General features: G+C 39.6%; 1 protein-coding gene across 7 annotated transcripts in view; it reads right to left on the bottom strand.

The window, feature by feature from the left end:
• RUFY2 (RUN and FYVE domain containing 2) overlaps positions 1-17,314 on the bottom strand; it is a 35,565-nt gene that overhangs the window by 4,920 nt on the left and 13,331 nt on the right. For 5 of the 7 annotated variants that reach the window (XR_016280090.1, XR_016280091.1, XR_016280092.1 and 2 more), the window contains exons 7-17: positions 17,009-17,074; positions 15,986-16,055; positions 14,539-14,640; positions 14,163-14,279; positions 13,861-14,028; positions 11,701-11,798; positions 8,244-8,363; positions 5,183-5,312; positions 4,314-4,408; positions 2,277-2,325; positions 1,148-1,225 (exon numbers count right to left, since the gene is read on the bottom strand). Coding sequence is in view for 2 of the 7 variants with exons in the window: in XM_089510489.1 (XP_089366615.1) it covers positions 1,148-1,225; positions 2,277-2,325; positions 4,314-4,408; positions 5,183-5,312; positions 8,244-8,363; positions 11,701-11,798; positions 13,861-14,028; positions 14,163-14,279; positions 14,539-14,640; positions 15,986-16,055; positions 17,009-17,074 (1,093 nt within the window). In the remaining 5 variants the exon portion in view is untranslated. Of the gene's footprint in view, positions 1-1,147; positions 1,226-2,276; positions 2,326-4,313; positions 4,409-5,182; positions 5,313-8,243; positions 8,364-8,383; positions 8,401-8,541; positions 10,016-11,700; positions 11,799-13,860; positions 14,029-14,162; positions 14,280-14,538; positions 14,641-15,985; positions 16,056-17,008; positions 17,075-17,314 lie in introns of those variants that run through there. The other 2 variants (XR_016280093.1, XM_089510491.1) reach the window with 2 other exon arrangements.

Here is a 17,314-nt window from a genome sequence, read left to right as displayed (position 1 = left end):
CATTTGAAATTAAGTATTTATTTGTGTGTAAAACACATATGAGAACCAGTGTGGTGTAGTGGTTTGAGTGATCAGGAGATCAGGGTTCAATGACCCACTCTGCTATGGAAACCACTGGGTGATCTTAGGTGAGTCATAAACTCTCAGTCTCAGAAAAAAAAATCTGTCAGCATCATATTAGGGTTACCATAAGTAGCAAACAATTTGAAGACATACAACAACAAAAACACATATGCAGATTTCCTTAAAGATAAGCTTTACATTCTTTGAGAGAAGTATACAGTGCACCTGTGTTATATGCGGGTGCATTTTACGTGGATTCCAGCATACACTGGAAGCCGCAACGGAAGTGAGGGAGGCGCATGCTGGAAGGAAACAATGGCGCACGCTCCCGCAGCGTGTGCTCTGTGTGCCGCTGCTGCACCTCCATGGGCATGTAGCCCCATTCATTTGAATGGGGCTTGAGCAGCCGCATTTTTTCCTTTACGCAGGGGGATCCGGAACGGATCCCCGTGTAAGGGAAGGGGCGGACTGTACTATCAAAGCCACTTCAAACATCCAGTCTGGGTTGTGGATGGAAAGTATAAGCAACATAATGGTTGTCTGAACACTGTAAGATTGAAGGTTTGCTCCAGGAGGCAATAAAACATTTGCATTATGAAGTCGAAGGCTATCATGGCTGGCATCCATAGTTTTTTGGGGGGGTTTCGGGCTATGTGGCCATGTTCTAGAAGAGTTTATTCCTGATGTTTCGCCAGCATCTGTGACTGGCATCTTCAGAGAAGATCTTCTCTGAAGATGCCAGCCACAGATGCTGGCGAAACATCAGGAATAAACTCTTCTAGAACATGGCCACATAGCCCGAAAAACCCACAAAAAACTATACATTTGCAATACTTTGTTACAATATCTATATAATAAAAAGTTTGAACAGAATAAACCAAATAGTTTGAGAGCATTTCTGTAGCACAGTTCATGGGTCTTAAGTAGGAAAATAGTGTTGCTATTTAAATAATAATGAATAATGCTTAGTCCACATGAACAAATCAAAATATAGATAATAATCACTATAAAATGGTATCCAATTACACAAGATTTTTATCACTCTTAGTAAATAGAAACAATACAGTTTGTAATTCAATCTTACCTTCCTCCTGGAAAGAGAAAACTCTATTTCACATAATTTGCAGTGAGTAGCATCTTTGTCCTTTAGCCATACTTGCCCCTAGTCGGGAGGAAAAGTATTCAGAGCTATTATTTATCACAAACACTAAAGTACCATTCAAGCTATACAGAAAGGTAATATTCTTTGGGATACGACTCTGTCACCTCCTAAAAGATGGTCTAGCAATCTTATAAACAGACACTTTTTGGGCCCATACAGAAAGGCCAAAATAAAGCTGCTTGGGGTCACTTTGGAGGTAGGCTGTTTAAATGACACATGCATCTTAAGAGGCAGGAAGCTGCACCAAAGCTGCACTCCAGTCCTTAGGTTTGAAGCGTGGATTTGGCACGGCTTCTGGCCTCTTAGGATGCATGCATCATTTAAACAGCATACCCCAAAGTAACCCAAAGCAGCTTTATTTTGTCCTGTCTGTACAGGCCCCCTCTCTCATTCTCTCTCTCACACACACATCTTCTTTAGATTCCATGAGTTTAATCTTCTTTAGATTCCATGAAAATCCCCAAAAGCTAAACAAATCATGGGCTAATGCTAATGCTTGGACAGTAATAGAATAGACTGGCTTGCTTCATATTTTATAGTTAAAAATGATAATACACCTTGAAATATATGTTACTCCAGGGCATAAGAATAAGGGTGAAAAGTTAAAATACAAGTAGTTTTTTAATAAGCCATATGAAGAACCGCTTAAGAAGCTGGTTATGTTTATCTTGGAGAAGAGGTGACATGATAAGCCTCTTCAAATAGCTTAGATGTCATTAGAAGACAGCTGAAGCTTGTTTCCTGCTGGTCCAGAGACCAGAATATGAACCAACAGACTCATGAGAGATGCCACCAAAACATCAGAAATAACTTTACTGTAAAAACTACACATTAGAATAGACTGCTTTGGAGAGTGGAGGACTCTCCTTCTTTGGAGAACATTAAACAGAGGTTAGATGCGCAACTTTCAGGAGTGATTTAGTTATGTATTCCTGTATTTGAGAGGGCTGAACTAGACAGTCCTTGCAATCCCTTCCGACTCTGTGATTCTATGACGAATTAATAACATATTTTATCTTGAGGTCTGTCCCCTTTATTCCACATTACTAACCTGTAAAGCTTTGTTTGCTTCTTTTATATCTTCTATTTTAAGCTTTGATCTGAATAGAAGAAACAATTTAAAATCAAGTGTGAATAATGATAAACAAAAGAGAAAATACTGTATACTAGTGCTTTCAGAGACTCAGCAATGGATTTAAGTGATGGAGGAACATACTCCTCCTTCAGCTTATCAGTAGAAGTGACTCCAGCAGATGTGTACTCAGTTAACAAGCACTTCCTGCCATTTTCGGCATCTTACCTAAATGTTCCAACTACATTCCCTCCTACCCTCCATGCACCTCAAAGTAGCATACATTTCATCATTCCACAAACAATTCTCAAACCAGAACCCCGGAAAATTACTTCAATCCAACAGTGAGGACCATATGATACTAGTGAAGCAAATCCCATCCAGTTCACATTTTTGTAAGGACAGGACTCACTCACAAATGCTATCCTTGAATTGAGACAGGAAATGTCCTCATGTCAGTTAAGAACATCTACAATGGGAAGCAGAGCTCTGGAAAAAATTAGTTAAAGTCTTTGGTATGCTACCCCATGTGAGGGGGCAAAATGTAACCCTGCAGGTACTGTTGGACTGCAATGCCCAGCATTATTTATTTGGGGAAATGGTTACACATGGCTTTTAAACTGAGATTAGTGCCAGAAAAAAGTACAGTGTGCCCTTTGTGTCCGTGGGGGATCCGTTCCGGACTCCCCTGCATAAAACAAAAAACGCCTATGCTCGAGCCCCATTTAAATGAATGGGGCTTGTGCACACGGTGGCATGGTGGTGCGGTGGCACACGCACACCACAGGCGCACACCTAATTCATCCCTATGGGACGCACCACCCACTCCTCCCTGTGCATACGCTGAAAGCCACATAAAGTGCACCCACGTATAACACAGGTGCACTGTATCTTTGGTGATACTTATCATAGGACAACACCTCCAACCTGTAGCTGCTGTGTTCTCCAACCACAATTCGGAAATCTCTTTTCACAGATGGGAGAATCTATCAGTGACCTCCCATTAACACTAGTTCTCATGTGCAAAATGTTGCTGCCAGGGTAATTGTGATGTTGGCATTCATGTGGTGCTAGTCTCTTTCTCTCCCCCATTCCTCATCCCTTTGCTATTCCTAAGCAGGCTTGATCCCCTCTTTTTCTGTTTCTTCTTTTTTAAAAAAAATCAATGGCAGTTGCAAAGTTCTGGAATTTCATAAAAAAGTTAGGGCAGGGAAGTGGGGTTAAGGCAGAGTCTGGAAGAGACTGAAATAGCGGCAGCAGCCCCAGTCGCACAATTGCAAAGATATGAAGTAATAGCTATTATAAAAACAGGTAACATTCGGCTTTCATTGACAGACACGATCACAGTGACAACGGGGCTCATGCGGTAATGTCCTTGTTTACACTGACTAGGCTTGAGGAGAGTGCCATACACAAACATCTGGAGGGCTGGCTTTTGCCCAGAGATGCTTTAAAATGTGAAGTGACTCTGGACATGTCAGGCTGAAAGAAACTCTGGATTCTGCAGATACATGAGCAACCCTAAGGAACTCAAACAGACTACAACACTGGAAAGACCCAACTCTGTGCAACCTCGGTGAACATGGAGACGTTTCTTGTTGGTCCAATTGTTTTTTGAGCAGACAATCCCTTTTACATAAACATCACAATATTCCCTAAAAAAATTAAAAGGATTTTTTTTTATCAGAACAGATAGTTAATTTAAACAAAATATTTCCCCAGCATGTCTTCCTCTGTCCATGAGCATTTTAGCATTCAATTAAAGGCACCTCCAGAGGCTGACATTTACGTGATGTGTTTACCATGTCCTCTGGTTGTTAATTTTTTATATACTAGCAATGTGGGAAGAACCAGGGAGTCAGAAGCAAGATTGTGCCAGAAAGAATGTACAAAGAGGGTTCATAATGATCAGCTAAAACATTACTCCTGCTCAAAGCTCAATGCCTTGTTTAGTAAATTCTTTATTTCAAGGGTATGCATGCCCTTCCCTTAAAAGAAAAGAAAAATGGGAATTACTCGCTAAGTTTGCCAGCCAGTTCTTGGAGAGTTTCTTCTTGGTCATGACAGAGATTTTTCAACTGCTTGTTTTTTTCCTGTAACTTTAAGAACTCCTTTAAAATAAGGAAATATATACATTAGATATAATATTCACTAAGAGACTTACACTGTTTTGACTACCATTTCCACATTCCCCCAGTCAACTTGGTGCCTCCCTTGAGACAAACCTCCCTTGATAAAGGAGCACATAAGCGAAGTGCTACAACCATAAGGTTCCTCCCCTACATTCAACACCCTCTTTGCTTCAAAAGGTTGTGGGACTTGGAGAATACAAAGATGATATAACTATATAGGCAGACTCTTGTTCTGCAATGATAAGGGCTGTACAGACCAGTCAAAAGGGCTGGCATCGGAGTGGAGTTGGGGGCATGGTGACCACACACCACACACCCCGACTCCAGCCCCAAGCCACTGTCACGCCATCTGCCCAACCAGACAGCAGGTGGCGTGAGTATGTTCCTGAGGCACAGTGTTTATACACGCTGCGCCAAAGAAATGGAGCAAAAGTGCTGCCGCCGCAATGACATCTTTTTGCTGGCTCAAAAAGGAGCAGCATTTTGCTGCTTCTTTTTGAGCCAGCAAACTGTTGGATCAGGGCCACAACATGTGGTTGCTGCGGCCCCGATCAAGCGCTCAAAAGGGCACTGAAAAGCTGTTCCAAAGGGGCCGTCTGTTCAGTCCCATAATTTAGACTAACTAGGAACTGTAAGGAAATTTTAAGTGCTACATTTTACTTTTCCCTTATTCCCTACAAAATTTTACTAGCTGAAAATTTACTATTTTGTTAAATCCATTAATGTTCTGTGAAATTTTGCTGCTGAGTTTACTTTTTTAAGAGTAATGATTTGTTGAGTCTCTGTCTTCAGGGAAGATGACATTTCTTTTTCCTTTTTAAGGTCTTCCTCCATGGTCTGTCGCCATTCACTTTCTATTTTCAAATCTGTTTCCAGCTGACACCTAAAAATATGGAATATTAAAAAAAAGTAATGGAAGCCAGAATCATGCTTCTAAAACAGTAACTTTTTAGTTATCCTGTTGCAATTGCTTAAATATCCCTTTTCAAATTCTTCAGCAGGAGGTTTATTCAATAGATGTACACATTATTTCTCAGAAAGTAATTTTTAATTACTCTGAATAAACTTTTGCAAAACTACATCATAGAAAATTAAGAACCCTGCTTATACTTTGAAAAGAAGATCAGATAGAAGGCAATCTTTCAATTTGACTCAGACAACACTAAAGTTGATGTACTAATTCCTTCCAAGAAAGCCTCAAGCAAAGGTAATAAAAGTCATACAGGAGAAATATTCCTCTCTCCCTGAAATTCAGTGTTCTCTTCCTAACAAAGGAGCTTGTAGTCTCACAAAGGATTTGAGACAAAATGGATCTCAAAGTCAGTAGCTTTTGGGCTTGCTAATGGAATTTAAAGTTTATTTTAAAGTTTATTCCCTAGACTTTTAGAATCTCCCAGTACCCACAAGGCCAGAAAGAAGAGGGGCCTGCCTGCATGGATATCCTTCCATGCCATCTGAATTGAGGAAAATAAACACAACATCTTGACAAAAATGCAGGCCTATGACTAACATCGTACCTTTTTTTTTCCTTTCTCCTCTATGAATTTTAACACCTTTGCCTGATGAAAAAGCCAGTGGAGCTTTGAAAGCTTGAAACATGTATTTTGTGCATTTTGGTTGGACCAATAAAGGAATCGCTGTTTTATGGGTTTGGGACGATTTTTTCAAAAATATTGTTTATCTTCTTGATGATTATATACCATTGATATTCAGTCTGGTTTTTTTTCATATTGGTTCTAGAAATTATTTTTATTTCTTAATAATAATAATAATAATAATAATAATAATGCATCTGTTATGGTTGTTTTGTTTTGTGCATCCTAAGTTGAGATCCTTCCCTTTTGTTTTTTGAAGCTGTAACATATAAGCTCCCAGTGCCAATAATTAGTACATGTATTCCACTATTTTACATCCGGGGTTCCACTTTCAGAAAGAGTACAAGCATTTGGATCTGTCTCACTAGGAAAGGTTTTTTGGAGGGAGGGAATTCCAATAGGACTTTGTTTTTTACCCTCTTAACATTAACTTTGCTACAAGCAACAATTTCATGTAATCAGATTCCTCACTTCAGTAATACTGACAAATTAGGCCCATATGAAATGAGAAGATGTGACTGCTGATATGTCAAGGTTGATATGTCAAGTCCACAGCTTTTTAGCAATGTTAGAATGGGAAGTAACAAAGCTTTTCACTCACCAATGTTGCCTTTAACTCTTTTTGGTTATATTTGTGAAGACATTTACCTAAAATTAAACCCCAATGAACCCAAGCAGGTTTACTTTTGAGCAGACTATACTGGGCTGCACTGCAGATTTTATTGCTAATCTGCACTGATAATGTTTAAAATGCAATCTCTGTTTCCTAGCAATGGACTGGAAGATCTACCCTGCCTGCCACCCTGGATCCACAGATTCAGGATAACATGTCCTTGCTTTGAGAATCACCTCGCCATTTCTTTACTGCATCAATCACACTCCTGTATTATCGAATAATACCTTGTGTTGACGATAAGACAATCTGTAGTCATTCTTTGCAATTCTGATAAATAAGTCTATACTCCATGTGTTCTTGCCAAAACAAATGCCAAGAAACTCCCTATAATAAGACACTTTACAGGGGGTCCCAGTGGTGTCATGAGAAGGGTGCAGGAGGTGCAGACCAGACCAGATGACACGCCATAGGAAGGGCAACACCCTGGCAGGGTCCTCCTCATGCACACCCCTCATGGTTTCTTCACAGCCCCAGGGCTGCAGAGGGACAAGTGCATCCAAATGTCTTTGTCGTTGGCCTGGCTCTCTCCCCGAGCCTAACAGCGAGGGACAGGATAAGCCACTGTCACTGTGGCCCCTTGTTAGCCCCCTGCACTAGGTGTCACCAAGCCTGGAGACGCCACTGCTGGGCCCTGGCATCACATTCGCAATATTGTTGTTCATCTTCTTTTTGACATCTTTATGGTTCTTTCCCCCCTCTTTAGGATTCCTTACAATCCAAGCCTGCTTCTTCACTTTTCCACTCTATACTGAGTGTCCTTTTTATTTTTGTTCCTTTTGCTCATCCTGATCTTTTTTCTTAATTCTTAATAGAGTTTAGGCTTTTGGAAAACAACTCTGGAATATTTTTCATTAGGTGGCCTTCAATCTGAGAGATATCCAGTCATAAATATATGTAGAGAGAACACTTCTCTTCAATTATAAGTGACCACATTCCATAGGTATTTGTGTGAAGAGGATATTGAGTTACAGGCTATGATTCCCAAGCAAAGTTTTATTAAAAGACAGACCAATGCCACCTATAAAGAGAGGTTAGTGGAAGGAGAGACATACAACAGACATATGAAGAACACAATCCTGCCTCAGCTCTATTACTTTCTTCCCTTTTCCTAATTTGGTTGGTGGAAAAACCATGCAAGATCCTAAGGTCTGCAAATGGGGCAAGAATATCGAAAGGTTCAAAGTACAGCTTTATAATGGATGGCTTTTCATGTCACCTTAGGTTCACACTCGCTTCCCCAAACTGCTCAGATGTTTTCCCAAACAGGAGTTTTGACAACAAATGTTGATGTATTTGGAATTCTGTCACCTTATATGAATCCCTACCTGCTCTTCCTTTCCATCTGTTTTTTTTTCTTTCAACCAACTGTTCTGTCCCTTCTATGCCTGTGTAAATTCTCTGATCAAAAGTGTACCTGTGGTAGCATCTCATCCCAAGATAGCTCAAGAAATTAATAAACTATTTTTATTATAATAGTCAACAATAAAAACATATATGTAAATATAAACATAATTGTACTTCTCCCAAAACGTAAATTACTTACACTTGCTTCTCCTTTTGGGAAATTTCTTTCTGGAGACTTTCAGATTTACTCATATAATCTTGTTTAAATTTCTTGTCCTCACTCTCTGCCTCCATTTGAGCCTTCTCTGCTTGCTGCAATCTGGTGTAATTCAAATCAACTTTGGGTAAAACTGAAGCTAGAATTTGGGTGTAAAGGGTGAAGAAGACAAATAAAAGGAAAAAAATGGGGAAATAGAAATATTTCTAAATGAAAACAAAGTTTGGGGTAAACTCACAAACTCAAATGAGAGACCCAGACAATGCCTAGAAATCCAGATTATTTTTCTCACTATAACAACAAAAACATCCATACATTTCTCTAATTTTTTTTTATTTGATGCTTGTAAGTAACAGATGCCATCAATGCAGAGCAATACAGATTTTATGATTCATGTATACAGAGTTTTGACTGTGCATTCTTGTGTTACTGTGAGCTTGATTTGTATTATTTTTTAAAAAAGCGGGGGTAAACCCTGTAACTAGTTGTGCCTTAACTACAGAAATCAATCCACAATACAAAATAAGAAAAAGCAGTGGTCTAAAATTCGGGACACATAGTGGAGTAGTGCAATCTAGGCAGCCAAAATAGTGTTGTATTAAAGCAACACACCACATGGCAAATAACACTCTCTGTCTAACATAGTGCACTTGGTAAAAAGAAAAACACACATATCATTTCTATTCTCATTCATAGATTTGGGGATGAGGACCAGATGGGGATGGGCCCTAATGTGCTCCTGAAGCTCTCAGATTGGTAGGAACTGCCCACCTTTATTAATCCACTTAAGAAGAGGCAGCTCCACACACCTGTATCTCTTTGTCCACAGGAAAAATGCCCCCTCCAAAGGCTTATCAAAACAAACAGGAGGCCCTAACAGAATGGTTCAATTACATTCATTGGACAGGATGTAGATATAGAAATGTGATCCACAAAAGATTCTCTTCAGCCTCTTTTGCTTTCTGTTCCAGGAATGCTTTCTTGATTCATAAAGACCTTTCTGTGCCACATAATGGCCAGCTACTAGCCTAGACTGAAAAACCTCTTCAGCTGAATGAAAAGTGGCTTTCAAATTTTACTAAGGTCAGGAGAAGCCAGATAAATATGAAGTTCAGCAAGCTGTACAGTTTCACTTATTACAGCAGACTCTGTGCAAACTAAATATAGTACAGGAAGATATTCAAACTAACCATGTTTGGAGTCTTTAAAAGTGGAGGGGAAGTTTTGTATAACTCAAAAGATTTTTTTTTATCTTTCTAAACTCACCCAATAAATAGTAATCTGGAATATTTTACCTACAAATTTCACTGAGTGTAAGAAAAATCATGCTAGCTGCTATCTACCTAATGTTTTTAAAAGTTGTAGCATCACATTTTTTAAAAAAAAAGATTGTTTCTAATTAGTAAGTGATATCTTAATGTTTGTGAAATGCGATCTTGTATCTTTAAAACAAAGTTGTAGGTCTGTGTTAGCAACACTGACTGATCAGAAAGCCAAAATGATTTTGCTACATTTATACTCTGGTCCACAAAGCAATTAAGCCAGAGTACATGGACAAAAGGCTAAAATCCCAGCATCATGATTTAAAATCTAATTTTTAAAAAGATTTTCTGGACTGATTTGTTTTTTTACTCCATTAAAGTTTTCAAAATGATATATCTTTAACAAGCTTGTACTGTTGCTGCCCTTCATTGCTGGCACATTTCACCAAGGACATTGCAATAGTCCTTGTTTGCGTTAACAATTCTTTGTCACTTCAGATGGGCAATGGACAAAAATCAAAGACAAATAAAGGTAATAAAAACATCCAAGAATGTAGAAGTTGGGATTAAGGAGAAAAGAAAAAGAAAAAGAGGAAAAAAGGATGTCAATAAAAGAAGATTCATGCCACTAACGCTTTAATATAGAATTATGTTTTTTGTTGTTAAGTAGATTGGAACTGAAAATTAAAACAATGGCAAGACATGTCAACAGCCACGTGATGAGGCTATGGATGTTAGCTTTTTAAACAAACAAATTAGAAAATGAACACTGTATGTTAAACGTATTGCTTCTGTGGTTGTTACAAAGTAAGTGCGCTACACATAACATTACATTTATAACAATGAACTTATGTCACATGTTATTTTTAAGTAGGTACAGCCTTAACTCAAAGAATTACTTAAAATAGTTCAGTTCTTGCTCATGGCATGGACAATATTTGATGTCTTTTCTTGAAAAACTATCCCAACCTGCTTTCATAGCACTTCAGTTTCAAGTGCAGTATGCTTCATGGGGAAGGAGAAGGTGTTTTTCAGGACCCACAAATAGTATTTTTTTTTAAAAATTGCTGGGAACATAGTGCTAGTTCTCTGGAACTCTATGTATATGAATTTTAAATGAAAGACTGTTTGCAAGTAATTTTTCTCCAAATGAAGAACTGTGTCACCAAAGACTCCAAAGCAGCTGGCTAGAGCCAAACTATATGAGGCAACGGAAAATCTGTGATCAGCTCCCCTTTATGTTTGGTTTTCTTTATCGTAGTGATAGATGTGAGACGAAACTTCCAATCTAACATTCCGGTACACACCATTTCTCTACCTATAGAAGGCACCTCCAACCAATTTGTGGGGAGGGTCCCCCTTCCCTTCAGTCACCAATGCCACAGGCTATCATATTCAGACAAACCCCCAACCTTCTATGTGCCATTTTCAAGAGAAAATGTCCACTTCTACCACTCCTATTGCATATGTTTAAATCAAGATCCTTCCCAATGCAATAACTATATATGGAGGTATGAAAATGTTGAGTTAGGACTGTATTTACTCTCCTCTTGTATGAAACATATTTATAACGTGTAAAGGTCAGCAGTAAAATTTACTTGATCTTTCTTTAAAATGGAATCCTATTTCAATAGCAACTACATGACACTGACCCAGTTGCATATAGCACTGAACCAAGGTTTAGCCTTACATATATAAACTGGAACAAACCTGAGACTCTGGTTCACAATATCCCCATTCTCTCTTCTTCTCCCATGCAGCCAGAATGACTTCACCAGTGTTTAATGTTGCTTCCACACAGTTTCATCTTCTCTTACATAAGAAACATAAACTGTGGTTTATAATTCTGATCAGTTTCAAACTATGGATTATGAAACTGGCTTATAATTTAACCAGTGTTTGTTACAAGCCTGGATACTGGCCTGAATGGCAAACAAAATCCCTCCAAACCTTTGAGATTCAGTGAAAAGAAAACTAAATGCTGCTAAAGCCTAATTCCTGGAAGGTTGGGAGAGGAGTGGAGAACATGGAGTCTCAAGTACCACTTGGGCTCCTTCCATCTATGGCACACAGTGCTAAACCATGGTTTGGTGTTACATACAAATGCAACCAGTCTGGCAAATGAAAGAAAGTAGAAATGAATGAAAAGAAAAACAAAATAAAACAAGATGCTGTACCTTTGCTCCAGCTGCTTCATAGTTGCATTAATCTGACTGGTTTTATCCTCCAGTCGCCCAATTATTTCATTCTTTTCTTTCATTGCCTCATCTGAAACCTATTATTTAAAAGATTAATATATTATAGTAGACTATTTTAACTGGGCACCAGCAACTAAGTAGTAATAAGCTCTACAACCTTGATGTATATAGTCTTAATTTCTTCCTTGTCTTAATGCTCAACATCGCTCCCCCTTGTTCAATATTGGACCATAAACTATTAAAAACCAGGGATGGGCAAGCTCTAGGGATTCAGATCCAGCCAGGAAATCCAAAAAAGGCTTTGGGGAACACATGATTTCCATCCCTGTTTTAAAGTAACTCTTAATATACTGCAAGCATAGGCTTGCCATAGCCCGCCTGTGGGCGGGACTTTCCCGGTTTTGGGCGGGTCCGCACGGTCCTGTCCCGGGTTGGCCCCGCCCCCGGGATTTCCCCCGCCCCCGGGCTTTGTTGCAAAGTGTGCAACAGCGGTGGCGGGAGAAAGAGAGAGAGGCCTCTGTAGGCCTCTCCTTTGGCGGGGGGGGCTTCCCTCCCCTCTTTGGCTCCGCTGGAGCCGAGGGAGGGAAAGAAGCCTCGCCTGCCGAGGCCAGACTTCTTTCCCCGCCCCCGGCAAAAACGGAGCCCAGGCGGGGGGAAAAAAGCCTCCCTGAGGGGAGGATTCCTTCTCCGCCTGGGCTCCGTCCTTGGTGAGAACGGATCCCAAGCAGAGAAGGAATCCTCCCCTCAGCGAGGATTCTTTTCCCCCGGGCTCCGTTGGCAAAAATGGAGCCCAGGGGGAAAAGAAAGCCTCCCTGGGGGCGGATTCCTTCTCCGCCTGGGCTGCGTCCAACGGAGCCCAAGTGGTGAAGGAATCCTCCCCTCAGCGAGGATTCTTTTCCCCCTGGGCTCCGTTGGCAAAAACGGAGCCCAGTGGGAAAAGAAAGCCTCCCTGGGGGCAGATTCCTTCTCCGCCTGGGCTGCTTCCAACGGAGCCCAGGTGGAGGAGGAATCCTCCCCTCAGAGAGGATCCTTTTCCCCCTGGGCTCCGTTGGCAAAAATGGAGCCCAAGGGGAAAAGAAAGCCTCCCTAGGGGGCAGATTCCTTCTCCGCCTGGGCTGCGTCCAATGGAGCCCAGGCAGAGGAGGAATCCTCCCCTCAGAGAGGATCCTTTTCCCCCTGGGCTCCGTTGGCAAAAACGGAGCCAAGTGGGAAAAGAAAGCCTCCCTGGGGGCAGATTCCTTCTCCACTTGGGCTCCGTTGGAAGCCCTTACTGAGAACGGAGCCCAGGCGGAGAAGGAATCCTCCCCTCAGCGAGGCTCTTTTTCAAATGCAGGACCCCCCCCCCAAAGGTCCTACATTTGAAAATTTTGTCCTACATTTGTCCCGGTTTGGAGGTCCGGACTAATGGCAACCCTATGCAAGCAGTATATCAGCATGCAGCAACATTAGTAACAAAACCAATAGGTGCTTCCTTTCAATTTACCCCTGGAAAATACAGTCATCCCTCCATATCCACAGATTCTTCATCTATGGTTTGAAAATATTCCACAAATATATGCATTCCAAATAAAAAAACATTGATTTTGTCATTTTATATAAGGAACATCATTTTACTATGCCACTGTATATAATGGGACCTGAGCATCCACGGATTTTGGTATCCACAGAGGGTCCTGGAGCTAAATCCAAGCAGATACCAAGTGTCCACTGTATACTAATTTACTAACTTAATATACTAAGCAAAAATATGTATCTTTGTATTTCTACTGTTCTTATAGCATTCTTGATGGATTACAAAAAGAAGAACAAGGAGAATCTTTTAAAAAGATGTGACAGGATATCAATGACTTGGGGCTAAATCCTGTCCACTTCCTGAGGATGATGGACTATTTCCCCTTGGACCTATTTCCCTGCCCCACGGAATGGACTTTCATCTTCCAATTGCATTCTTGCTTCTATACAGTGGAAACAACTGTAACAATAGCTGTCCTTAACTGACACTCAAAGCTACAGTTCTCAAAAGGGGAAAAGGTACCTCCTGGGAAGAGATGAATCCAGGCACTACTCCAAAACTAGGACTGAGTGGATATTATACAGTATTGAGTTTTCAAGTTACAAATACTGAAGCATTATTTTTACCTGAAGCTTTTGGTACATTTCTACATTTATTGCTTTGACCTCCTCCAACTGTTGCCGAAGACTTATAAGAGTGTCCTGTTTTTCATGAATATCTTTCTCCAACAACTTCATTGCAAGTTCTATCTCATGCTTCATACCAACTTGGACCATCAGCTCATTTTCTATATCCTAAAAAAAATAAATCAAGCTCCCAAGTATAAAATATGCAAAATGGTGTTGGCAAGACAGAAATCACATGTATATAATAGAAGAAACATTGCAATGATTTTACTGGAAAAATAACATATCAGGTGTACACTCACCTGTCTTAATTGTGATTCTTCTCGAAGCTGTCTGTGTGCCTCACTGTACATTTCATCCAGGCTTTGTCTAGAGTGTTTGTATGTCTGAAGTTCTGCATCAGCATCCACTTTATTCACCTACAAAGAAAATATGGACTCTATTCTACTGAAATCACTAGCCTTGAAAGAAGTCACAATCTTAATAATTTGCCAGAATTTCCCCCCTAAACCCATTATCACGGGACTATTAACCCTATACGGTATATGAGGATTCTTAAGCTGTTCACATAAGCTCCTATCTAATTTGAAAATTAGACATAAATGCCATAAATGCATGTAATAATTGGTCTGCCATTTGCTAAATTATATTATTCATGCTATACAAATTTAATCATACCTCTAGATGATGCTGTGTTTTCATTAAAATGAGTGTGTTTTCACTTCTTAAGTGATGGTTTTCTTCTTGAAGTTTAATGATGTTGTTTTTGGCTATTGCTAACTAAGGAAGAAAAAAACCAGAAATGCAATAATATTCAGGCAATCAACAACAAAGCAATATTATTCAGGTCTGGGGAAATGATTTACTTCTCCTTACCAAGCTTAGAAAAGTTAGTTTGGACTACACTTCATAGAAACCTCCCCGCAACCAATACAGCTATGCTGGATGGTGAATTCTGAGATGTATAGACCAAAAATACCAAACTTTTCAGATTATGTTCATATATACATATACTATACATATACATATATTAACACAGAAATCGCTTACATTTGCAGCTTCTAGGTACCCCATGCTATGGAAAAACAATCAAAATAACTGCCTTTCTCCAATCAGCATAATTCTTCCTTTGCCTTCCTTATCTTAATCACCACCCTATAAGGACATACCACCAAGCTCACTCAGGAAATTACACGGAGGAGCAGGGACTCAGATCTAGATCCCCCAGGTCAAAGTCCAACACTCTAACCATAACACGACATCACTGCAGACAGATGAAGTTCTGTGTGGACCACCATCAGCTGAGCAGTTTATGGAGCTGTTGTAAACATGCTTGATAAAAAATGTATAGGACTCTTATTAATCCAACTGTTGGTGAAAGGAGGGTGTATTGTTGTTTGTATGTATATTTAACATTTGAATCATTTTGATATTTTTTTTAATCAGGTGAGACATTATAAAACAGCGAGCCAGTGTGGTGTAGTGGTTTGAGTGTTGGACTGTGACTCTGGAGACCAGGGTTCGATTCCCAGCTTGGCTATGAAACCCACTGGGTGACCTTGAGCAAATCAGATACTCAGGGGTAGGTAATGACAAACTTTTTCTGAACAACTCCTGCCAAGAAAACCATATCATAGGGTCACCATAAATAAAAAATGACTGGAAGGCACACAGCAACAACAATGATAAAACAGCAAAATCTGCCAAATATTACTGCCCCTTTACCCATTTTTCCATGTTTTTATAGAAGAACACATTCTGATGCAGCCCTAGATGCACAATTTAATACACCTTTCATATATTATTTGTGGAGTAGTATTTGACAAAATCCATATATTTAGTTCACTGGATTAATTTCTCCTTTAGTAAATTATATCCAACTGGGAAGAACATGCAAAAAAATAGAGCCCCACTTCAGTACAGATGTCCTCACCAAATGGTCTGAAATCTACAACAGTTCTTCTCAGGGCGATGTGAGCGACCAGCAACTCCCCCCAAGCCTGTGGGGTAGGGACCAGCACTATGTTTGTGTCCACTGGCTGCAATAGGTTTTTTTTCTTTCTTAGAAAGAAAGGCCCCAAACAATACACTTCAACATAGTGCTAAATAGTGTTAAATGACGTACCTCTTCAATTAGTTTAGTGTTTGACTTTTCTAGTGAATCAACGCGTGTATGGAGGCTGCCGACTGTGCTACTGAAAACAATAAAAGAAATACTCATTTCAAAATGACATCCCAAATCCTGTAATTCCAAGTAGTACCATCCCATTTACAAAATATTCTAGCACTTTCTTAAAGAACTGATGAATGAATTCCCTCTCAAGATGATATACTGCACTGATTTTTGTTTGCAGTCATCACATTGTCCCTTCCCTATCATGAATAGCTATCATCCTGGCTCAATCATGGAAACCCATGGAAACAACAATGATATGCAGTATAAAAAGAAGAAATGCATGGACAGCATTTTTCAAAAGTAATGTATAGGCATTGGGAGACGAGGGAAGGAGGTTAAAGAAGCGTATCTACACACATCTATTTCTACATTTTACCTATCTATTGTGGAAAATGACAGTGTAACACAAATGTTTCTCCCAACTGTGTCTTGTGGGGGGTAGCTTTACTCTACTAAAAACAAATGTTTAATTTCCCTGCAAAGAAAACCAGGTATGATAGCATTAACCAATATATTAAAGTTTGTATCATGCTAACTTGAACGCATGTATGAAAGCTGCTGACTGCTACTGAAAACAATAAGGAAATACTCATTTCAAAATGGCATTTATTCTACTAAAAATAAATATTTAAGATTGCAGCCTTAGTCTCCCTGCAAAGAAAACCAGGAATGATAGCATTAACCAATATATGAAAGTCTATATTATGCTAACTTGAACTTGAACAGGCAGATAGTGATTGCCCAGATTTTAAAAAGCACCAAAAAGTTGTAATGGGCACATCCCTTGAAACACTGCCACTTTCAAAAGCACCACCCACTCTACCTTCCTCCCCCCCCCCCATCTACAACTATTAAACTGAATCAAAGATAACTACGGTGATTTCAGCACCTCCTACTATAAATAAATCCCACAAGAGTTTAATCAGACAAGGTTTCTGTATGTATTTAACAAGTGTCTCTATAAATACTTACTTCAGTTGTCGATTTAGTTCTTCAACATAATTCTTTTGATCCAATATGGCAGCAATATGGTCATTTCTAAAAAGATTTGTTAATATATTTAATCAGACATCTATATGAGCCTTGAACATGCCATATATGAGTAGAAGTAGTTCATTTTATCAGCAATTAATTTTTTTGTTACCATATAGTTAAATGTTTCCTATCATTGTGTGTGGTGTGGGGTATGGATCCTGTCTAAGAACAGAGGGATCAACTGATCACTATCTGATACCTTCCAGAAGTGCATCTCTTAGAAATGAGAGAATCCTTTAAAGC

Source organism: Sceloporus occidentalis, unplaced genomic scaffold, assembly GCF_023333645.1.
Source record: "Sceloporus occidentalis isolate IW3139 unplaced genomic scaffold, rSceOcc1.0.p SCAF_2, whole genome shotgun sequence".
Classification (NCBI taxonomy): Eukaryota; Metazoa; Chordata; class Lepidosauria; order Squamata; family Phrynosomatidae; genus Sceloporus; species Sceloporus occidentalis.
The sequence above is the reverse complement of the archived record's forward strand: the minus strand, read 5'-3'. Positions and strand labels throughout refer to the sequence as shown.